Below are 25,957 nucleotides of genomic sequence, written 5' to 3'. Positions count from 1 at the left end.
AGTAGCTAACTTTAGAATCCATCCAATGGGAGGACCAAAGAGTGTAAAATCAATAAAGTGTAAACATTTAATTTGCTCAGAATTACAGCCGTGGATTAAAACAGTCAACATGCTTATTTAATATGTGTTTTTTTTTTTTGCAAATAGTCAAGATTCTGAGCACGGGTTGGAAGTAAAACATAATGGCTGTTTTCTGACCTCTAGATCTGGTTTTGGGGTATTTTGTTGTGTGCTGCGGTGTGGGGGTAGTGGAGATTACTGAGATGTCCATCCTCTGGATGTTCAGAACTCAGCCAGAGGGGATCATGAAACATCCCTGCTGATGTACTGGTGCCCTCAGACTGTTAACACACAACTGTGAAGGAATCATTGTCTTGTGTTCTGAAAACTCAATAACCAAGGTTGATCTTTGGCCGGTCTGTTGCACAGTAGCCGCTTAAGGCTTTTGAAAACTGACCTTAAGTTCAGTTAGTTTCAGATATCACCTGTTGGATTTTGAATCTTGAGTGTCTGGTATCCTGAGCTATTCCAAAGCACATGTGTGAAACCCAAACAAAAAATTATGGAAATAAAATGTCCTAAAGTGTCCTTGCTGAAGAAGCTAGAATTAAATGTTGAAATACCTGCAGGTTGAGCACTGGCTTAAAAGTTATTCTGATGGAAAGCGTAGATACTTCTTTTATAAGACCTACTCAGGATTACTAAACTATCCCAGAAAGTCAAAGTCGACAAAGTCGGAGACATTATTTGTTAAAGCTCAAATGAATCTCTTATATTGCAAATGCTCCAATCTGAATACGTGATAATATCATTACAGACAATTCAAGTGCAGTCACCGACACAAACTCTGTCAAAAAAAACGCCTGCATCCATAAAGGTGGCGGTGGTTTTACATAAGAGCAGTCCATAAACGTCCAACCAGTGCCTGTCCTCCATGGTGAAAAGCCGTTTTCAGTGGGCTGCCTGTGGTGCCAAATAAACACCTCCACCACAGAGAACGGTGCCGAAGAATAACACCACCTTCACAAGGTTTTCGACCACAACCACCGTTCGCTCTTTTTGTGCACGTATCCCTCACTATCTGGTGAGAAGCTGAAGAACGTCCGCAACAAGAGGATTCCTCATTAAATGGATGTAAAAAAAAAAAGGATTATATATATATATATTATATGTATAAATATATGTATATATACATAGCAAAAACAAAAGAGGGAGAAAAGAAAACAAGCTCAAATCGGTTTAACTTGAGAGCATGCACTTGATATCAAAATGCAATCTCTAGATCTTTACCTGGTGCCGAAGAGTCCAAACTTTACATAGGCAGAATGCTAAGACAAGAGCGAGAGAGAAAGAGAGTGGAAGGAGGGAAAGGTAAGGCAAGCTTGCTGACCAGTGATTGTTGTCCGAGTGAGTCTGGCCACTTTTCCTGCCTTTCCTCCCCTCCCCTTGCCGTCGAGTCTGCAACACCCTGCTCCAATAACCCCTGACCCGCAGGAAGTAGACACAATGGACTGAAAATAACACACCGCACACACACACCACCTCCCCCTGGCAACAACCAGCCACCCACCACCCACCACCCACCCCCTACACTATGGTGGACCGCGGCCAAGGAGGAGCACCTCTGATAGGGGAGAGAGAGAGAGAGGCTAGTGGATGGAACCAAATATACCACCCCCTCACCAGGCTGTGCCAACATGCCAAGCACCACTTACCCCTCCCACACACACACACCTTACATTCCCTGCATGCTTATGGATATTTGTCCTGCACATGCTCATATTTGAGAGGGCCAGGTCAGTATAGACAACACACCCACTGGACTTCATTACATGATATGCAAAGATATCAGCATATCATAACATCTTACTACTGTGCTTCACATGCTCAACTAGAGTATGTAAAAGAGAGAGAGAGAGAGAGAGAGAGAGAGAGAGAGAGAGAGAGAGAGAGAGAGAGAGAGAGAGAGAGAGAGAGAGAGAGAGAGAGAGAGAGAGAGAGAGAGAGAGAGAGAGAGAGAGAGAGAGAGAGAGAGAGAGAGAGAGAGAGAGAGAGAGGGGTGGGGGGGTGACATGGAGGCACAGACAGCAAAAGAGACAGTGTTTCATACTTGTGTGGGCTGAACAGCAGCCTCTCAGACCAGTCACACTGCCTCCTACAGGACATCACTGAGACATTGGCCGACAGTACATCATCTACTCCAGGAAGCGTGTGTGTGTGTGTGTGTGTGTGTGTGTGTGTGTGTGTGTGTGTGTGTGTGTGTGTGTGTGTGTGTGTGTGTGTCAAGTGACACTTGTTTTGATCACACACACAAACTAAAACAAAATATAAGTAATCCACATCTTTACATCTGTGATGATGTTCAATAACTTTTTGACAGCTTTAATTGTGTAAGTAAGTAGTAAGTACACGGTGTGTTCGTATGTATAGTCATGTGTGTGCCACACCCTCATACCTTACCGATGGTTTGAAATTCACATTATCATAAAATCTATATGAACTTGTAGTAAATACACCAAGATTGGTGTTGTTTTTATACCCTTCCATGTGTGTGTGTGTGTGTGTGTGTGTGTGTGTGTGTGTGTGTGTGTGTGTGTGTGTGTGTGTGTGTGTGTGTGTGTGTGTGTGTGTGTGTGTGTGTGTGTGTGTGTGTGTGTGTGTGTGTGTGTGTGTGTGTGACTGTGTGCACGCATGCACACACCCACAAAACCTAATCCTCATCCATTCTGTGCGCAGCAGCAGCAATAGCAGCAGGCTAATCCAATCAGAGACCAATGAAAACGAGACCAAATCACATTTTCTGGCCATGGAGAGGTTGACTTGGTCCTGATCCAATTAGCCTCTCTGTGGCCAGGAGAGGAGGAGACACTCCACCAGGAAATGGCTTGAAACGTCACATCTCATGATAAGGAAAGACATCTGTCTATTTTGTTAGTCGTGTACTGTAGGGGAGTCTGTACTGGTTTTCTAATGTAAAACAGATTTCAAGCACCTTCAAGGTTGATGGTCAGTGCTTCGGGCCTTGCAACCTTGCAGTAGCGCTAACCAGCTCCAAATCAAAAGTCCCCTTTAGATTTTAGTCTGCTACATGTGGCTATGTTGTGAGAGCCTGTCACAATGATTTCGTGACTATCCACATCAGTAAACAAATGCAATGTTGGGGGTGCCTGGTGGCTCAGCCATTGGCACCCTATTATGATCCTAGTGAGTGCGAGGACCCAGACAGGGGTCGAACCTGACCCCCGTCTTGTCTCGCATGTCTGTCCTCCTCTCTGTGTGTCCTAGGTTTCCTGTCTCTCTATCTCCTGTTTTAGGCCAATCTTTAAAAACAATCTAATGTTTAATGTTCAAGCATATTCCTGGCTTTGAGAATACATATATTTTAAATCCAAACTATTTCTCCGGGACCTACTGTAGGAGCCTATGCTCATATAATTGGCGATCACTTCCTTTACAAGAAGAATTTATTTAGGCATTTAGCTGATGCTCTAATCCAGATCAATTATGTTAACACGGTAAGTGTTCTGGTCAAACACACTTAGCAGTGATGGACATCTGGCTGTTCATGAGATTGAACTTGCAACCTTTCAGTTATTGGACAGTGTATCTAACCAAGAAGGTACTCTGTAGTTTATCAGCTGGAATTGAAAATGAATCTAAAAAATGAGTAAAGAAAATCAGTGATTGGGAGAACAACATGAGTAAAGGGAGGATCCTAAAAATTGTTATGTTTAACTCTCATAGTACTCTGCAGTCCCTGCAGATGACTTCATGGCTGTTTACATTTTAAGATTATTTTTTGGCATTTCAGTTTTATTTGGATAGAAACAAGCGAACAGAGAGGCAGGAAAGGAGGAAGAGAGGGGAATGACATGCAGCAAACCCGAACCCGGGCCAGCTGCGGGAAGCCTTATTTATGTGGTGTGCGCTCTTACCAGGTGAGCCACCCCATGGCTGTTTACATTTTAAACTACTATTCCTGGATCAAATAAGAGTCTTAAACACTCCTCCCTGTTAGAACCACTCACACTCCTCCTGGCCTAATATCAAATCCGGCAAAAGTCTTCCTGCCTTCTACCATACATTGTCTTTAATGTCACCTATATTCAAACCAGTACAGAAACAAAGTATTAACTGTCCACTTTCACTTTTTACAATTCATTACATATACGTTTGTGTGTATGTGGTGTCTTGTTCTACAAGCTGAGGTGTTGAACATGTCAAGGCCTGTTGTTTGGCAGAAAGAGACACACCTCCATTTCAGCCAGTCCCACGAAACTTGCACACACACCTCCACTCTCGACTGTCACCTTCAAATGATACTCTGCTTCGCTTTCAGTTGAAAGGAAAAACACACACGTCAACACACAAGCTTGTGTGTTGTAAGCATGTGTGTGCTTATGTGAACCATGTATGGTGATGACCTTTACTGAGACAATGTGCACACTGCACATACATTCTAGGCCATCAGAAGCACAAGGCAGCGGGTTAACAATGCAAACAATTTCCCAAGTCAACTGTTGCGCAACCAGCCCATAAGAACAATGTCAGCAATTTTCTCACAAGTTTCTCCTAAGATGTTTTTTTTTTCTCCATCTCTCTCTCTCTCTCTCTCTGGGGTTTTGTTTCCCCCCCAATCAAATATTAGCATTGAAGGTTTAGCGAGAGTAAGATTTGTAACAAAATATCAGCCTTGGTGGCTTATACAGCACACATGTGACTGAACTTGGTGGCGGGCTAGATCTCCTGTTGTCATCAGCATACATGTTATGTCTTTAGTGTTTTAGTCTACCACAATCCATCACTTGTTTACTTTCACTGTGCTTGCATGTGCTATATCTCCTGTGCACATACACTTTCAGATGTAGTTAAAGGGGTATTAGTATTACACTTTAAAACATTTCTGGTGTTATTTTAAGGTCTACTCTTCTATATAAATGTTGAATCAAGCAACTTAAAAACTGTCTAGGGTGCAAAAAAATACAAATAACATCCGTTTATAAAATATAATCCAAGTGTCATGTATAGAGTCATATGCATGCACAGTACCAAAGTTTTGCTGTTGTTAATCTTGGACAACTATGTTCTTCAATTTATCAAATATTTTCTACATTTTTTAATTCTTCATTCACCGTAAAGGAATGCTACAAAATAAAAATAAAACATGTGGATGTAAAATAAATTATGTGGATCTCGGATTCACATAGTTGACATATGACTCCACATTTGGAAATGGTTTCAGACTGATCAGAGCCCCATTAACTTCCATTATAAAATGTAACTTATGTGAAAAGAAAAGTAGTATAGAGGTACTTCTGTGGCCTACTTGCGGTGTGCACATTTGGCGCTGATCGGTCCAGTTGTTTGCAAGATTAGCTCCGGACAAACAGACGGACGGACAGACAGACAGATAGACCCTCTTCTAGATTGCTAGCCTCCTACAAAGCCATGTAAAAAGTCATTTTGGGGTGAAGTATTCTGACTGTCTTTGCCATCATTCCCAGTTTCTCTTTAGTATGCTCTGGTGAGTCTGCACTCACTTTGGGGCTTGCAATGGTGAGTGGCAACCAGGTCATCAATCAATAGCTATCAACCTATTGAGTAGGAAACGGCATTAAGCTCTGGGCTGCAAGAAGGAAGTGGATTGTGTGAGTGCTGTTAATATGCGTTTATGTGGGAGTGTTGTATAGACAGACACACACAGTACGTATGCAGTTATTGGTTCAAATTAGTTTTAGAATATCGATTTGATGCTGATAATGAATGCAAATGTGACCCTGCATTTACATTTTTATCTCCGCCAGGCCAGAATGGCTGAAGGCGAGGAATTATGTTTTCGCTCCTGTGAGTCCGTCCGTCCGTCTCTGAACAGCTAATCTCCGGCACTGTTGGACCGATCAGCATGACACTTTGCACACACACTCCCAGTAGGCCAAGGAAGAACCTCCGCCCCACATTTTTTCAAATCGGCCTTGTGGTGGCTCTATAAACAGGCCCAATTTACGTTTTGGTCCATAACTTCTGGAGTCCTTGGATCATGATTCATGTATATAGCTACTGTACTGTGGCCATTTCTGCCAGACTAGTTTTTCTGTCATTTCACGTTTTCTTCAAAACAAATGTTTGCTACTACTTCTACAAATTCTATCCAAAATTCACTCACTCATGTGATCAATATGTATCAGTCAAATTGTGCAGATTCCATTCCAATTGACTATGACTGCCTTCCAAATTTTGCGGGCCCTGGGTATGCAACAGAAACCTGGCAGGGCTCGGCACTCAGAGGAGAGCACTTTTCTAGTTATGACTCTTGAACTGTCTTGGAACTGTTACCCAAAACCCCATTCCGGATAAGCGGATGAAGATGGATGACTCTACTATTCCAAGGAATCCAGGGGAAAAGAATATGTTGATTGTGCAAGCTACGATAAAACATTTTTTTTAAAACAATCATTTGGCTTAGTGGGAATGTGCGTGCACATTTTCCCAGCAATCGGGCGCTGAATTAATGATATGTGGCATTTTTTGTAAAACGGGGCACCCCCGCAAACTTTTGAAGCCAATCATAGCCAATCAAAATGGAATATGAGAAATGTGACAGATACGTCTTGATCACATGACAACAGAGATAATGTATACCGTAGGTTTGGACAAAAACTGTACGAGTAGTAACAAAAAATGTGTTTCACAAATATCTGTCTCATGGTGGCGCTATAACAGGCCGATTTGAAAAACAATTAGGTGGAGATTCGTCCTTGGCCTACCGGGAGTGTGCGTGGAAAGTTTCCCGCCGATCAGTCCAACGGTGCTGGTAGCATGTCATGCAAAACGGGCCCCTCCAGAAAACTTATCGTAGTCAATTTGAAGTCAATTAAACAGAATACTGTTATTGTTAATATTGTACAGTGACCCACACAACTGAACACCTCAACTAGCAAATCATAGGCCTGAATTACTACAGCTCACTCACTTGTGTAACCTATGGGAACTACAGCTCACAATGATTCCCAGACTTGGTGTACTTAATTGCCCTTTGCTTATACAAGTATCCTATTCAATCTGCTTAGTCTGAGGGGGGTTTGTGGTGAGTGGAACTGGCAACTCGCCGTCTGCCACGGGAACTGATGGTGCCCTGAAGATAAGGGACGCCTCATCTGACTCCAGGAACTACAGTCAAGTGCTTCAGGACACTCAGGGTCAATGGTGGTGCTGGCCAGGATATCAGGTTCTCCTAAAACTGACGTTTTAGGCTTTCCGCTAATGCTCTTATCCAGAGTGATGTATGAGTCAAACAGTTTATTCCTAGTTCATAAATACTACATACAGCCAGTAATAATGAGTAATTCTCACCTTTAACCTTTCCACTACACAAAACCTTCCTCACACTTTTCCTCTCCTCTATCTGATTGCTGTTGTTTCCCCTCATCTGTTTTCTTCCTATCTATGCCTTTCCCCCGTGCTACTCTCACCACTGTTTCTTTCCCTCCCTCTCTATCTCTTTGTGGCACGCAAAGTCACATGCACTTGTCGAAGCTGCATGGTTAGAATTCAACACATTCCATCTCCATGGCAGGCTCAGTTCACATGATCACTGCTGTTTGGCTGCGGTGGATAAGGGCTGAAACACTGCCCCTTTTGAGTTCTGTTGTTCAGCATTAAGCACGATACACTATAGCCCCGCCATATATCCATCACGGTGAAGAGAAAGCACTCACAGAACGAAACACGACAACTAACAGACAGACACCCACAGGCATGGCGGAATATACATAGAATTTAATTAGAAAACGAATTATAAGACCAATGATTTGTGAGCCATAATTTGCGGCTGACAAATGTATGAAAGGTGTATTTTGACACCAATGACAATGGCTGACAGTGAATAAACAATGAGGACCCCCGCCCAGACCAATATTCCTTTGACTTGCCCAAAGGGAGCAACAAAAAGGCAAAACATTGTTTTGTTAAGAAACGTATTTATAGTGCCAAACATACCCCTGCTAGTCTAACTCTATAAGGTGAAATCCCGCCAAAGCTTTTCTCCTGTGCCTCCTTTGCACTGTCTTCCTGTTAGCATCTCAGCAAAGAAAACTATAAAGAAAGGGATTGGACAACTTTTTCTTCTAACAGCTAATCAGTGTGTTTGATTCAATGTAGGTCCTCCTGTGAATTATTAAAAGCTGCAAGTTGGAAATTCCCCTTGTATCCTCTCACTGCTGAAAGCAGAACTGCAGGAGGGTATCAGAGCAGGGTACTGTTGACAGGACTTCATACAAAATACAAATAATAATAACTTTTTTTTTCTTTTCTATTACACTGAACTGACACAGAGTGTTTTGCTGTGTTCACAAGTTCAAAAAAGGTATTCACCATTCACAATGGCCTTTCAAGTTTGCCAATACTGGCAATAGCTGTGTGCGACTTCACTTTCTTACAACATCTAAGCCACATTTTTTCCTAAACAGAAATAATAAAATAATCTAGTGAGTTATTAAATCACTAACCTCAAGTACTGCCTGACGTTCAAACAGCTACTAGTCTCCTATCCGAACGACATCCTGGAAGTGGGATGAAGAGCTAATCCTCTCAACTTTGTCAAATCATCAAGCTATTCCATGAGTTTCCGAGGCACACTCGCAATAAACAAGAAGAGGAGTTCCAGGGAAAATTTCACGCAATGCCATGAGAGAAGCTTGGAGAGGCGAGGGGGTCTCTCTCACACTCGGCTTCCAATAAGACTGAAGAGAAACCTTCTACGACAAGCAGTGGTCTTCGCAGTCTCACCTCAAGTGTATGTACTGTATGTGTGTGTGTGTGTGTGTGTGTGTGTGTGTGTGTGTGTGTGTGTGTGTGTGTGTGTGTGTGTGTGTGTGTGTGTGTGTGGGGGGGGGGGCGTTCTGGATTGAGGCCAGGCTTCAGATATCCAACTGTAATCAGGGACAGTGGCCACATAGTGAACCCTGGTGACTAGCAAAGAGATAGGGCAATCTGTCTTTCCCTGTCACTGCTCCCAGCCTCTCGGTCAATCTAAGCATTGGACATGTGGACTACATGTTGATTTACCGTTACTCAGCAGGTGGTGGGCTCAGTGTTCTCTAGAACCGCTAGGCTGTCCATATAAAGGAACTTTTCCCTTAACATACATAGGTCGAAGAAAGTTTGGAACAATGCAGACGGATTCCATGCAGTGTCCATGTTAATAGGGTCCCCAGTGACTGACTTGCAGGCACTTGAGAAATTACGCAAGCCGGTGGCAGTATTTCGCAGCTAGACTACAGGCTGAACACCCAGCCACCTCCCACCCTCCCTCCGTGGCCAACTCTTCAAGATGAGTGAGCGTGCACGGCACGCACACACACACACACACACACACACACACACACACACACACACACACACACACACACACACACACAGCATGCTACGCTGGCATGCTCAACATGCAAACACAGAAACACACACCCACACACAAGCATGCTTACGAATTACGTACACACAAAACCCTCCCACATGCACACACTAACACACCCACACTCGTAGAGCTGAAGAGGCAGGGAGGCAGGGACAGGACAGCCATGACACCAGTGGTCTATATTAAGTGCCTTGCACACGCACCAGCTGGGGTCATGTCACACAGCACCACATAGCAGGAGTGCCAGCCGCAGGGATGTGTGTGAAGTGACAGGTGAACCACAGGAGTTCAATGTGCACAGACGTAAATGGCTAGACTCCAAGGCTGCATTCGCCATCGATCGCTCATCACTGCCCAGTGCTTTTCCTACACCGTTGTGTAAGGGATCATTCTCCATGAGAGAAGAAGCCTATCAATACCATAGAATTTACTAATTAAACACTTCAACCTGGCATCCTAGCTCCTTTCGGGACCGCAGTTTACCTTTTTGTATTTGGGACGAGGGAAACATGACTTACAACTGCAGTAGCGTCCTGCGGAAATGTGTGATGATCTGCGCTGATCGGCATTGCCATGATTAAACATGTTTAATCCGTACAATTTAGTGTTGCTCGCCACCCTTGTGCTCCATGTCCTGCCTTATTGTCCTTGAAATCTCTCTGCAACACTTTAGAGACGTTATATTTGTTCGAGGCCAGAGAGTGGTACCAAACATGAACAGGAGAATGCATTAAGGTTCAAGGGACCCAGTTTACCTTGTCCCAAATACAAAACGGGAAACTGCGGCCCCGAAAGGGGCTACCAGGCATTCCTATTTTGGGCATGTCATGCATTTTCTTTTGATTTCCATATATTTCGAAATGGTCAAAAACAGCAGATCTACAAGCTAACAGCACGTTGCATCGCAACAGCTTGTGAGCTAAAAAGTAAACTGGTGATCAAATGTAAGCATATGCATTCCATAATGTTAATCCACACACACAATCTGTCGCTGTGTTGAGCGACAGGAGGGTGTTTCATCATTTAATTTTCTCCACAAAGATTTTCCATGCAGGCCAATTCAAACCTTCCGATCACAATTTCTCCATCCCCTCTAAGCTTTTAGCACTGTGTAGACTGCGAGAATAAAACCAAGCCATCTAATGAGAATTCTAAACCCATCAATAGACACGTCATTCTTCAGAAACCACAGAATTTAAAACAGCCTAAAATGGCAGTAAATCTGTAAGGTGTGGCTGCTAAAATGTAGAGACAATGTTGACTGTTGATGCTCGGTCTAAACAACATTATAAATCATGTTGTGCTAGAGTGTAAGAAATATGGCGCTTTTCATGGAACAATAGTTAACAGTTGTACATTCTTAACCGAAGTTGTTCCTTTTAGCTGATGCGCTAATCCAGAGTGATTTACAGCTGAAGCTCTTATCCAGAGCTATTTACAGCAGGTGTGTGAAGTCAAGTGAGACCATGTACTCTTATGTGAGCAAAAAACTTGACAATGGGTTTTCCAGGCTGTGTGTTTAGAGGGCCTCCTGTTGGTGAGAGCTTGTACCTCAGTAATCCATCTCTATCTCTCTGCTAACTAGTGGGTTACACCATCATTGGAGTAAGAACTAACAGTGTAGGGAGAAGCTTAAGAGGCAAAGGAAACGGGAAGGAGAAATGAAAGAGTGAGAGAACATGTAGGCTGAGAAAAAAACTTGAATTTAAGAGATTAAGAGAGAAAGAGGCAGACAGACAGACAGACACTCAGACAGACAGAGGGATCCCTCCTCCCTTCTCTGTCCTCTAGTTACCCCTTCATTCTCTCCCTCCCTCTCCATCTTGTCACCCCCTCTCTTTCTCCATCTTTCTCAATCCCCCCTTTCCCCTCTCTCTTTCTCTCTCTTCACCCACCATCTGGTAGCCATCAGAGCCTCATACAGGAAGGGGCGGCCATGACTCGCTGGGGCGCCAGGGAGCGGCGCCTGTTCCCTCCACATGCTGCAGAAACAACACTCAACCAGTCCAGTCTCCCAGCCCAACCCAGCCCAGCCCAGGAAGACTTAGCCTGGTTGGAACCAGCGGCACACAAACCCAGGCCATCACACTCAGACTAACAGCAGAACAACCTCACATTCCTGGCATCTGCACCTGCCAAGAAGAGCTGGAAGCAGACAGCATGAAAGAGAGAGAGAGAGAGCGAGCGAGAGAGCGAGAGAGAGACACACAGACGGACAGAGACACAGACTGACAGACAGAGATGAGAGAGATGAGATAGTCAGGGTGGGAGAGATAGCTTTTCTTATAGAAGGCTGGATAATGACTTCTACTTTGAGAAGAAGCACCCTGCCCTGTCTCTCTCATCTCTTTTTCATACCTCCCAGCCACACACACACACACACACACACACACACACACACACACACACACACACACACACACACACACACACACACACACACACACACACACACACACACACACACACACACACACACACACACACACACACACACACACACACAGTGTGTTCATCCAACTCTGAGTGTAAATATGGACCCAAATGGTTAACTCTCAAGAGAAATGATATAATTTCCCCCCCAAATTAAAAAAAGGGGAAAAAGAAAACCCCCACCCCCAACTCCATATTAACTTGTGGGATGGGAACATGGAACCCTACCACTTGCTCTGATCAGAGTCTTCCAGTCAGACTAGTAGAGACCATCTTTGGCCATGTGCAGTTCTACCAGTAGCTCCCATGTGTTGCACATCCAGAGCAGCCTACAAACTAGGCTCTGGAAATAGAATGCAGCCTTATGACACAGATGCCTATTTTTAAATGTCTGTCGTCCATGTTTCCAGATATGCACCGTCGAGCTGAGCCCTGAGAGACAATGTAAATTAAGCATTGGGGATTGATGACGCTCAAAGCAACCCATCCATTTATTTATTTTAGAATACCAGTAGTAAGATCGAAACGTTGTCGGTTTTGTAATAATGAGAAATGGTTCTCATTACTTTTTACCTGGTATGGTCAATTTAACTGTATCCACCATGTACTGTACCCCAATACGATATATGAGCAAATGGTCTAATACCACAGGGACTTCAAACTATATAAACTGCCATGACGAAAAGTGCTTGAACAATACTATCTTCATAATCTTAATCTTATTCTTGACAGCCTAAACAGATGCTATAATGCCTCCATCATAAAGCAGTGATCTTACTTATCCTCAAGGAGGGAAAAGACAAATTAGAGTGTGGCCTGGAGACCAGTGCCAGTTGTAATGCCACTAAGTACCTTGTTCAAGGGTGATGGCAGGAGTATGTACCTAGCATGCATGTCTTTAGTTTTGATACAGATGTTTAATAATTTGCCTGATAGCCGATTTGCCGTGCTTCTCGATTATTAGATTAATTGGAAAGTAATCGACAGAAAATTACTGGGAAAATCAATAGCTGCAACCCTAAAACTACATCATTAATTACAAATATTTCAAGGGTTTGCTCATGATACAACTTATTTTGTCCTAATAAGTTTAGTAATATATATTGCTGTCTCAAAATAAAGAACTGCAACAAAAAAAAAGCCTTGCCAAATACTTAGAATTGTTCTGTCATCTGTGCCTAATAAAAGAGCTGGGCTTGCAGTTATTCGACTTAGTGCATTAAATCATTGCATCATGTGACAATTTTGGCACTTGACAGACTCAAGATCTGTGATGAAGTCAAGACCAAGAATAATGTTTACGCATTTTAGTCATTAATCTTACAGAATTCAGAGACACTTGAAAGAAGTGACACAACAGAATTAGCTTAATGTAAAAGACCACCAATATTCTCAGTACCCAGGAAAAGGTATGGCTTCAGACACGTCCCAACACCAGCTGTTGTGGAGATTGAACCTGTGACAAGGATGGTCTCTAGTCACTGTGCCACTTTGTACAGAAGGTGCAGAAGCACAAAATTCGTAGGCAAGTCAGCAACATAATGAGTATGCTAAACAGCAATGATAAGTAACTGTTAAATAAATAATGTGATCTCTTTCAAATTCATCATGCCAGTGCAGACTAATGCAACCTGTGGTAGAAACCTGGCCTTTCTGGACCTGATTTGTCCCAGTTGCTCTGGTTCAGTAGTATCACAACTAACCTCTATTGAATTAGCATTGTTTGTCACCAGAGAGTGTTGTGACAGAGGTTTGTTGAGATTGGGAGGGGAGGTCGGGGGAGGTGGTGTGTGACAAGGTAGTTAGTTGCATGACCATGATTGGTGACAGAAATAGCCACACGAGTCGATGGAGAAGTGCTAACCACTCGGTCAAAGTGACAGCATGGGAGTGACTAGCAGACCAAAAGTACACATTGTGGTCTCCCACATTGATCCGCTCTGACAACCACAGAGAGACAAGGAGATCACAGTGAATGATGAAGGAAATACAGACAACGATCGAGTCAACGGCAAGATGGCTGCATGAATGGTATCCCTTTCAGAGATATGTTGATGTTCCTTCCTTTGAATGTGGTAGAGTCACTTGATGTATCCCAACATCCCCGGATCTGTTGATGTGCTGAGGAGCAAGACACTGAACTTATTTCGTCCTTTTGGGAAAGGAGGTATTCAGCATTATTGTTCCACTGAATGGCTAACATGTGTGGTTGGCATGTAACTGTAACTCGGTGGTTGGCAGCTTCAAGCCTGAACACCAAGACTAAAGAGGGACTTTCCTTCGTGTACCAGGTTGCAGGCACCTGTGTCCCAGGTCTGAATTACACCCAATACCCCCAATTAAATAAAACACAAACAGCAATTTTGGGGTACCCAGTGACATAGTTGTGAAACAGATGGAAAGGACGAGCGTGAAGTGTAATTATTAAGTGCTCCTGAGATGTGCCCACTGCCCAGTGAAAGTGTGACACAAACTGGAATGAATGAATGAATGAATGAATGAATGAATGAATAGACAGACAAATAAATACATAAATGTGTGTTAGCTATGCAGGTCTAAAGTCATGTCAAAGTTATTATTCTCATTGGCCATAAGACTCTCTCAGGATTGTTTACCCCGTGTCACTAAAACCGCCCTTTGCCGCCAACGCTGCTCCACTCTCACTGTCTAATTGTGGTATTGACCTTTGTTTGTGATGCAATGTAGATTTCAGGCCTCTCTCCTCTGGGTAAATAAACAGTTGAAAATTGGAGGCCAAATGAAACCATGTATGCTCCTGTTGAGTGATTTGCTAAACAGGGCTAAACAGTGGACACATGACAGTAGTGAATTATAATTTCATTTTGTTGATTTAGGAGAACACGTTTAAAAAGTCTTAACACGCAATTCATTTGTTTACAGAGCAAAGCAAAAGAAAAACTACAACATAATACAGTTATTCTGCTCATACTGCACTCTTATTATCCTGTCTTTGAATGGCTGACCAGGTAGTGTGTCGACACAAGCAACATCAAACCATCAAACGTTTCTCTAATCACAAAGTTTTGGTTTTCCACGGAATGTTGAGATCAACCAAGCAAGTAACTGTTTGCTATCAACCTGTGGCAAAACAAACTCCAGAGTCTCAAAGTGTCATCTCTCTTTTTCACAAAACCATTATGATTAAGTTATTGTACCATCTTCTCTTTACCTTTTGTTTACCAGTGGTTCTAAAGCCTAATCTCTAATCAGCTACCTAATCACAAACTAATTTAGATGTGGAAACACTAGTCGAGAATACAATTAAACGTCTGGGAGAAAGTTAGACAACCAGTAGGCAGTGTTCTCTGGACTGCAATTGTATAGCCAGGGTAACACCTTTGGTTAGGCTCTGAAGGGTCCGCTGATAGCGTGACACAACAGCCATGATAGTGTGTGTCTGGGACTTTTACGTGCACTATCAAATTCAAAAACAAACTGGTACACTGGGTAAGGATAGCCATTGTAGTAGGACAGATATGAATATTTCATGACTTTTTGTTTGTAATGGATTTAATAATTAATGCCTAATGCAATCCATTTTCGGCCTGAGGCGGCCTCACACAACAGCAGTCACACCAACATGCAACACTGTTGTTGTTGGAGGTAGTCGGGCCATGGCCCTATCAGGGTTGTTTTTCTGCATTAGCCTAAGAGGCTAATGCTACACAAGCAATCCTCTGTTGCATTCTGTTCAGGCCACTTATTTGTTTTCTCCTGCAGCATAAAGGGAGGGTGGGGGGGTGTATTTAAGAGAAAGTGCGCATTTGTTCTCTGTTCCGCTTACTAAGCAGATTTAATGAATCCTCGACTTAATAAAAAAACAAAGGCCATGGCTTTGTTTCCCTTCAACCCGACTCAGTCACAATTGCTAGTTAGCTGCTTATATCCTTTCAGTCGGTTTGCAAATCGAGATATGTTTATGCAATTAAGGCTCGAGCAGGCACGGTTAGGTCTGTGAGCGCACTGTGGGGTTGGATGTGTGTGTATGTACAGTAAATTGTTTAAGTCAGGAGACTGGGACACTCTGTCTGGTGACGCGGGGACGGGGACGGGTTCTCACAGCTCTGGGGACTATGACCAGCAGGCGATATGTCCTCGGCCTCCCTTCACAAGCATCATAAGTGGACCTTCAGAGTTCAGTATTTTCCTTCTTCCTGTCAACCAGCATACCCCTGAAGGTTTGAGATCTTGTGCTGAGGCCCTCTGAAGGGCCAGATAAAAAATGTAAAAATCCTCCAAGCAGAGACCAGCTGGTCTGATCTGCTGGACTGTAAAAAGGCAGGCTAGCCTGGTGGTTACAAAGACTGTTGCTTAATCTGTGTCTCTGTGGCAATGCTTTATGACAACAAAATGTGCGATTTCACTGATTATCGCCATACACATCTCTGCTCTGATGTGCAAAGTCTTTCATATCATCATGTTGTGTGACAATTTATTGTCATATAGCAACTATCCAATCCATCAATAACTCTGTCTGCACCTTCATTTCCCAGGGTGTCTTAGATCACAAGCTACAGAAGTCAGTAAGGCCTGGAAGGAGAAATGAAAGAGGAAGGAGAGAGAAATATGGAAAATGCAATGTCAATGAAATGGAAACCCACAGGTTACATTTCTGACAACATCTGGTTCGGAAAGTCCCATCAAGCTATGTTCACACCATCTAAGTAAAGAAAACTGTGGTTGTATGATAATGTCCCCCAAAATGCTGCAAGTCTGTTGTTCTTGATATTGCCCAAGGGCATCAATGTAACAGTGGAGTGATATATTTCACAGCTGTGTTTGGATTCAGTACTAAACAATTAAATAATCAACAGCTACAACATATGAATAGAATGCCACACATGTATATCCATCATTGCCCTGTAAAATAATAGAAACATTCATAACATGCTAAATGACTGTAATGTAATGTAATGTAATAACATGACAATCCAGAAAAAAATTGCATATGGGAGCTTATTTTAGCATAGACATCACCCACATATCTTTCATTGTCATTGTCTGCTGTATGTGTATTTTCAGGGAGAGGGTCCTACAGAAAAGGGCTGAAAAAAGTGCAGAGTTTGCACATCCATGTGTTTGGGGGGTTAGCTCAGAACACAGGGCCACTAAACAGCTTTCACCTTTGAACTCCACCAATCAGTAGCTAATCCTTCAAGACAAACTTTGCCCTCAGCGCTGTGCATGGCGAGGACACCCTCTGGGGATGTAGAATCTAGATCCTAATGCCTACTAGGACTGGACCTGAAGGGTTCACAGTCACTACTAGTTGTAGGGCGGGATACCAATTACAATTTTGATAGGAGTTCATTTTGTTGAATCATAACAAGACTCCCGCACACTGTCTATACTTACTACTATACTACTATGCAATTTGCCTGATGAAAGGTCATCGGACCGAAGGTCCTCAGATCTTCATCAGGTCAAAGACCTGATGAAGGTCATCGGACCAAAACGTTGTCACTTTTTATACATAGGTGTGGTGTGAAATGAACATGGGAGTATTGTACCAGTGATGTGCTTATCCGCTTTGAAATGTGTCATGACCCCAGCGTCATCTGACAGAGCCGCAGGGCCTGGTGCTGCGTGGCTGTTCCTCACAGTCACAGTCACATGCCCTCCTGAGAAGGATCAAATGAGCTCACCTCTTCCCACAGAGACAACCATGTGATGGCCACCATGGCCCACACAGCCGCTATTGCATAAACACACATTCTGCACACATGCACACGTGTCACGTGCACACACACCGAGCATGATCACAATAAGTGTCACACCCAAATGGAGGCATGTGAGCGTGTGCACAGACTGCACACACAAACAAAAATATAAAAATGCAATGTGCACTGTTAGCAGAACACGAGACAAAAGAAAGCTTTCCGCCAGTGGTCAGGTTGAGCTCTCTGCCGTCTCCCTAGGTCAGTTGATCTTTCTGTCATCTTTGTAGCTCAGTTGATCTCTTTGTGTTGTCTCTCTACTAGAAGACCAGTGGTTCTCAACCTTTTCAGGCCACGACCCCCCAAAATAAACATCTTTAAAAAAGGCCTTAAAAGTCCTTAAATTGTCACTTCACTGACATCTGGGGACCCCCCTTCCCCCTACCGCCCAAAATAAATAAATAATGTGGGTACCACGCTGGTGGTCCCAACCCACAGGTTGAGAACCACTGCCCTAGGTCAATTGGACCATGCGGGCTCCATGCGGGCTACTAGCCCGCATGGACCCATGTAAGAACAGAGACACAACACTGTAAGTTCTGGAACTTTGCTCATATGCTGGTGCACACGATCAAGAGTGTTAGCAAAATGTTCAGGAGAATCCATCACAATATGTGGTGTACTGACAGATTTGTGTATTTTTTCATTATTGCCTGCAATACCAGTGGTGTTTAGGCCTAATATTGTCTCCCTGCTTCAGTTTCCATCTCATCGGCTGAGGAGCTTTGACCATTGTTTAGGGAATGGACTGGATTTTGTTTATGCCGTTACCATTCTGTTTCCCTCCATCCAGACGCCCAAGCAAATCTGAAGCTTAATGATCCTGCAACACTGTCAACGTTTTCATTGTTATTCCTGTCTGTGAGCACCATTTGCTTGTTAGCATTTGGTGTTCCCCCCCAACAGAAGGGCTGCTTCACATGACAATCAGAGGAAGAGCAAAGATACTATCAGAGGCTTGATAATCCAACATTGATAGTCTTTCAACTTAATGAAGCTTCCTGTAATTGTTTGATGCAGTAATAGTGCTATGTCAACAACAACATAAGAAAGGACATCGTAAACCATAAAGTAAAGCTCACGTTTGATTGGTTACACAGAGCAGATAAAGGGCTCTTTATAGAGGTTATACAAAGACAAATATTTGCGGTTGCACCGGTACTACTAACAAATTAAATTTCCAGGTCACACAGCTCAAATTCATGTCTAGATTGTGACCAAGAATAGTTTGCATTTTAGAGGCCTGATCATAGAGCACGCGTAGCAGGACAAATGCCTCAAAGGGTGGGAGGAGGAAAGCTGTCCTCAAAAAGATGCCAGAAACAGGCTTCAGCCCTTTCTCTCTCTCTCTCTCTGTGTGTGTGTGTGTGTGTGTGTGTGTGTGTGTGTGTGTGTGTGTGTGTGTGTGTGTGTGTGTGTGTGTGTGTGTGTGTGTGTGTGTGTGTGTGTGTGTGTGTGTGTGTGTGTGTGTGTGTGTGTGTGTGTGTGTGTGTGTGTGTGTGTGTGTGTGTGTGTGTGTGTGTGTGTGTGTGTGTGTGTGTGTGTGTGTGTGTGTGTGTGTGTGTGTGTGTGTGTGTGTGTGTGTGTGTGTGTGTGTGTGTGTGTGTGTTGAATTGGGGCAAAGGGTGTTTCACAGAAACATCAGAACATCAACAGTCTGCTCTCAAAGGGACAAAGAGGTAATTTATGCCAGAATGGATGCAATGAAATTCTCACAAACACACACATATTGTTGGGTCCTAATGCATCAAAGATACCAGCTCTACTCTTTGATTTTCAAGTAACTGAGTAAATTATTGCAAATTATTACACAGCTTGGTTGAATGCTTGATTCTGATTGGTCAATGACTGAATTCATCGGTCTGTTAGTTTTGAATAATGACCGCTGAACTCAATAACAGACTGCTGTCTAATCAAAGGCTCAGAGCACCTGGCTCATACATATATAATTTACGTTGCTTGATTTTGTGCCGTATCCAACATGGCAGCCATGTAAACAAACACACTATGTCATTTACAGCTTAACATTGCTCTCAAGAATGTTTTAGAAAACATTTGAAGCGAGAAATAGAATGTAATACTAGAATGTAGTAACCAAATATTGATTCTATGTTATCAACACTTCCCGTTGTTTTCCGAGACGACCGCGTTGCACTGGACGCACCTGGCATAAATTAATGAAATACTTTCATTACCATAAGCAAAAAAAAAACTTTGTTTTGTTACTTTTGGGTCAATGTATTAAATTATTTATTAAAGGAGAGATCCGGTCATTTTAAGTGTTATCTTTGATGTGTCGCTAATCACTCACCACCATAGAAAGGGCCGTTGAGTTATTCCAGAGAATCCCCTGTCGTCCAGTCTGGCGACCCCCTCCGTTGGCATAATGGGAGCCGTGTGTAAGAGTGAAAATCGTCTATATTAACCGATGCAATGTTTATTTTTTTTCCTACTACTACTCATCGTGGAGTCTCATGATACTCAAACATGCGCTGAATGACCCGCATGAGCTACCGTTCGTGCAGAACGACATGACGCTGGTTGCTTGTTTCTCTCACAGAACTTGGCGTGTGCCAGATTTTGTGAGAGAAACAAGCAACCAGCGTCATGTCGTTCTGCACGAAGGGGGTCGCCAGACTGGACGACAGGGGATTCTCTGGAATAACTCAACGGCCCTTTCTATGGTGGTGAGTGATTAGCGACACATCAAAGATAACACTTAAAATGAGCAGATCTCTCCTTTAAGTAGCTGTGTAATAAGTGGGATAATCAATGGGGAGCGGGTCATTATTGAGAAACTAGTCCATACCCGGGCATGTGCGCAGTCAAAGTATTTACATACTTTTATTTATGTATGGGCACGGCATGTGTTCGATGTCTGCCTCGCAGCTGCAATAGTTCCGATACATACACACCCGGCGCCGCATCGCCGTCGTGGACCCCCAGCGAACACACACACACACACACACACACACACACACACGTGGGTTGGGACCCAATGCTCTGCTCCGTTATATCACTGAGTAAACAGCACGCTAACGCTGTTAGCAGCAAGAGCTAACAGAGTACATCGCATACTCTAGGGGACCGTGACAACAGACCCAGACACGTGGCTGCGTATGCATGCGCAGTAACAGCAAAAACTGCGCCCGTAGACTTACACAGAGTTATTTTCAAAAACGCTAATGGGAAAAGTGAAAAACATAGTTCCTGAGTGTCTGCACATGGTCATAATCATTGCCCGTGTGCAAGTTCAGATCAATTGCTGAACCCACTGAGGAGAAAAACAGACAGACAGACAGAGGTTTACTTAATTATAGGAGGATAACCCAGACAGGGTGATTAGACCCCTGTGCAGCTGTACAATTAAAAGTGGACTACACTACACAGCTGTACAGTTAGGACTAGTTATGAGGGTTTAAGTTGACTATTGACCTCATCAAATTGTAGCTTGCTCTGCAGATAAAAAATGGAAAAAAAGAAAGCGAGGTTGGCCAGTTGAGGAAGTTTTTCACATCCTCATCCAGGGTCAGACATCAAGATTCACCTCCCTATTATCAATTGACAGCTACTTCAGTCCCATCAATCAGCATGGGTCAGTAGACTGCAGAGATAACTGACACTGCTGGCAAAATGGTACAATCAATTATAAAGGCTCAAGGGAAATGCTGAACCTACCGGCTTGTTGTTGCCAAATCAGTAATTCAGAAACCAAACATTTGTCCCAAAGAATAATAGAGTGATGCTATCTGACCATGGTGGCTTGTTTGATATAACTTAAATGTGCTGCACCTTTGCTAAATGGCCTGTAAAACATCTTTCATTTTTCCTATCCCCCTGAGTTGACATTCTGTTATACTGTACGTGGTTAGGCCTGCCTGTAATACATAATAGTCTAATCGTAATTATTTGAGATAATCAAAATTATTTTTGCATAATCAACATATGTTGTTTCCATGTTGAAAAATGTCCATATAGTTTCAAACATTTTCAAAATGTAGTGGAAATAGCAGATCTACAAGCTCTAGATCGGCTATTCCCACTATAAATGTATAAGTAATTACATACGCCAGTCATTCCTTTGTATATTTAGCTTATTTGTCATATCTGCCCTGTGTAACTTCAAAGCCTAAACGCCAAACAGAAATGTAATTTTTATCCATAATTATGCTCCAGTGTTCAACAACAAAAACACAATGAAATCGTTAATCGCAATTATTTGTGTGACAATTAATCGTCACGTAAAATGTCATAATCGTGACAGCCCTATATGTGGTCACACTAGGCATGCTGTGCCACTGGCTGTGTGTCGAGGACAACAGCCACCAAGCTAAATACACTGCTGCCCACCCCTTCAAACCCCTCAGGTTCAGTCAAGCCAGACTCCTGCATTCCGGTAACCGTCTGATGATGGCTATGGTTGGGCAACAGCCCTGGCTTCCTCGGGTAATACACATCCACACAATGAATACAAGCAATACTAGAGACTCACGGTCTTCCCGGTATTTCGGCTACAATTGAGACAGCGCCACAACTCGGGGTAAGGGGAGTACGGTGTACTGCAGCTGTAAATGCAATCCCTGCATTGTAAAATATCGTTTAGTTTTCGATGGTTGATGGCTGAGGGCGCTCTGGTGATTTTTTTTTTGGTGTTCTAACAATTTTACCCATAGGTTTTATTTGTTGTTTAACGTGACATATCTGTCAATACACAACCCACAATGTACTATACAATCACTCCATCTGTGCATCAAACCATACATTTGGAAACATATTTATACTCAAATCAATCGTCTCCAGTTCATATAGGATGATGTTAAATGTAGGCTAAGGATAACTACACATGGATTACAGTGGATTCCTATGGGCTGACCTGCACTAGACCATCTCCCCTTACCCCGAGTCGTGTCGCTGTCTCAGTTGTAGGCTAAATGCCTGCATGTGCCGTGCGTTTCTGTATCAGAAACCGAACTAAGAGATACGGTGACATTGCTATATGGTATCATCATTTCTCCACCATCACTCCTCCTCTGCCATCGAACTTGCTGACACACATCAATGTGACCTCTGCCACACCTCTAGGTTCAGATGAGAAACCTTTGCCCACAATGTAATGTTATAGTTATAGTTACTTAGTAACTATAACATTACATTGTGGGCAAAGGCAAATGCAGTATCCAATGTAAAGAATAGGAGTGTGCAAACAACAATTATGTATACATTATTATCTTTGTTATTATTATTACAAGACATTCACCTTAAATCAGATATTTAGTACAACAGTTATATCCAGTGTGAGTGAAGATGGAACATAATAACAACAACAAAAATAATAAAAATCCATAACTTCTGCTCAAAGTTTTGTGTGGGCATCTATTTCACATTTACCACACAGTGGTAAAGCATCAAGAAGTGCAGAATGGTCAGTGGTGCTGTGAGTGATAATGGGTCAAAACAAAAGGATATACTAAAAACACATGGAGAACAGTTCACCTTGTCATGATGTAGACACTGTAAAATGAGACTTTGACTGCCATATTGTCATATCAGAGAGCAGGCCATTATCAGCAGGAGAACAGAAAATCCCCTGACGATGCCTGGTTTCTGGGGGCTGGATTTCACTTTCATAGCCAGTTCTGGGGAACTGTGGGTTCTATGAAAACATACCAACATGCAGGCTGTCTGCCTTCCTAATGCATCTCAATAACTGAGATGCCCTATAAACCGCAAGGGAAAACCCTTCATGCTGGAACTCTCCAGCTGATATACACCACCACAGTCCCCCATCATCCACCACCACCACCACAGACCTCCCTCCCCCAAATTCATTTCACTTTTCTTGTCAGCTATCCTGTGAGCTTTGAGGATTATGAGCCTGGTCAGTTAACCCAAAATATTATAGGAGGCACAACAGACACAGGTAGACATAGTAATATATTAGGGGTATAGGCCAGGGACACTGTACAGAGACAGCAGTGACACATTTATTGCTAGTGAGACAAAGTTGAGTTCAAACAAATTGTCCAGTACTGTCCTCAGTAATGATGTTCCTCTTAATATTGTCTACTACTAGTGTATGAACTGTGTGTTATGTCTATGCTGTGTTAATAATACATTTATAATCATAACACATTTTATTTATAAAGCCCATGTTTAATATTGTGTTCTACTAGTAGTGTTTGGTATGGGCTGTGTGAGCAGTCTATGCTGTGTTTATCATTGTGTACAACTAGTGTACAACACACACCAGTGAGCTGTGAGTGCTATCTACTGTATGCTGTGGGATTCTGCATTGACAGCTGGCAAGTTGCACACAAGTGCACAGTTTGCCTTTGATTTTCTTTAAGGCAATTCGAGGAATCTGTGAGTATGTAACCCCATTCTTTTTTATGCAATTCACCATTAGGGGTCGTCAAAAAGATGGGTTGTTTTGTTTTGGGGAAATGGTTTGGGTTAAGTGGTTTGTGCTACCGCTTACTGTTTTGACTCAGCAGAGGCGTGTGTGTGTGTGTGTGTGTGTGTGTGTGTGTGTGTGTGTGTGTGTGTGTGTGTGTGTGTGTGTGTGTGTGTGTGTGTGTGTGCTGTGCATGGACCATGACTAGACAAGCTGGGTTATTAGCTTCTCAGGCTGAGGAATGCAAAGTAAGTAAGTCAATCACTACAAGATCACTTGATGAACGCATTCAATATCCACCAACTCACTATAGCTAGGAGTTGGTGTTATTGTGGGGTGTTTTGAGCCTTATATGCGGACAGCCAAAGGGAACAAACATCTAGGTGTGACATACACAAATGTAGGTCACATTTCTGTTTATTGGGTATGTTTCTTGTATTTTTAAGAGCCTTACTGTGTCTTGGAATGAGCAGGGAACTTATATTCTAAGAAAAGCGAAACTCTACATAGGCATAACACAACCAACTAATAACAACAAAACTCCATATTTAACAATTATGCCAAAGGTATTTGTTTTCACAGGGCAGGCACACAAGACGAGGCCTACGTGCAAAACTCTGCACCTAGTTTCGTGTGTCTTTGAACCAGGCTGAATTTAAAGAGCGTTTACACTTCTTTTTTTGCAAACACGCGTTAAAGCTTCTCACAAAGTAACAAATACAACATAATAAAAGGTGCACACTTACGTAACGTCTCAACTTTTTTTCAGGAGGCGACTTTCTGAGCCACCCGGAGCACACCACATCTCCCCCACTCATGTCTGCTGCCTTCCTTTTGGGAGTAGAATAGGAGATTTTAGTTTTAGGAACCCTGCACAACGTTAAACATTGACGTAAAAGACGCAAAAGTTCCAACGCTGCATTATTAGCACATATTTGCTGTTAGTAGGAGCAGTAAATACCGTCACTCCTTCCTCGAAAGTGGACGTACAGTAGTAGTAGTAGTAGATCCTCTGAAATGCACTGACCAGATTTTCCCCCACGACTTTCTTCTCATCAAGTGTGAATATAATCCTTTAAAGAAGGTTGAAGTGATTGTAAAACATCCGTTTGTTTTCCTTTATCCGATCGCTGTGGCAAAAAAAGAAAAGAAAACGCAGACAAGAAGTGAAACTCGCCAAGTTTATGATTATATGGATGCAATTCCCGTCAAAGTGAAGCGACTCCCTTTCTGCGGAATTTGACGAGCAGTGTTGTTGCGATGCATGTTTGTATCTCCCAAAATCCAAACATAGTATTGTTTTTGTCGTTTTTCCGCACTCTTCTTCTCCCTAGCAGTTTACTACTCCCAGGGTTCCTTTAATTGTGATTGACAGACAGACAGGGTAGCTTCGTCTTTCCCTGAACTAACTCACCCTCCTTCGGAACACAGAGGGAGCAGCGTTGCCAGATTTCGCGAGAGAAACAAGCAACCAGGTCTATGAAAACAAGCCCAAAAGACATGAGCACTTTAAAACGGCTATTTGAAAGTAGCTTTATTGTACAATTTGACATTTTAACAACACAAATCTTGTATGGGGGTCCCTATGTTTTCAGATGGGGGTCCGCAGACAAAATACATATTAATTTGGAGGTCCGGTTCTTGGCTTGTAAATGTTTGAGAACAACCGGTTTAATCATCATTTAGGAAGGACGCCCAAATGAGCAACTACATGTTTAGAAACAAGCCCAAAAAAACGCAACTCACAACCACCAATATTTACAAGCAACTTTACAGAAAAACAAGCCCAAAGTCGCTTATAATAAGCGGGACATGGCAACCCTGAAACACAGAGGGAGAGGCAGCAGCGTGCAGGAGAAGAGAACCCTGGTGTTTAACCATGGGACATGTAGTCCCGGATTGTTTAACGTTTATTATGGTCCCAAAATTAAAAAAAAAGACTGTCGGCACGTTTGAAAAAAATATATATATGACACTAGG

General features: G+C 42.9%; 1 protein-coding gene across 4 annotated transcripts in view; it reads right to left on the bottom strand.

Moving 5' to 3' along the window:
- The window catches only part of gab1 (GRB2-associated binding protein 1), a 67,945-nt gene extending 42,555 nt beyond the window's left edge, over positions 1 to 25,390 (bottom strand). For 3 of the 4 annotated variants that reach the window (XM_084046359.1, XM_084046361.1, XM_084046362.1), the window contains exons 1-2: positions 24,939 to 25,390; positions 24,724 to 24,808 (exon numbers count right to left, since the gene is read on the bottom strand). In XM_084046359.1, coding sequence (XP_083902485.1) covers positions 24,724 to 24,795 — 72 coding nt within the window. In that variant the 5' untranslated portion in view covers positions 24,796 to 24,808; positions 24,939 to 25,390. The remainder of the gene's footprint in view (positions 1 to 24,723; positions 24,809 to 24,938) is intronic. The other variant, XM_084046360.1, reaches the window with a different exon arrangement.
- Positions 25,391 to 25,957: the final 567 nt, after the last annotated feature.

Source organism: Gymnoscopelus microlampas (genome assembly GCF_963454915.1).
Source record: "Gymnoscopelus microlampas genome assembly, chromosome: 2".
NCBI lineage: Eukaryota > Metazoa > Chordata > Actinopteri > Myctophiformes > Myctophidae > Gymnoscopelus > Gymnoscopelus microlampas.
The sequence above is the reverse complement of the archived record's forward strand: the minus strand, read 5'-3'. Positions and strand labels throughout refer to the sequence as shown.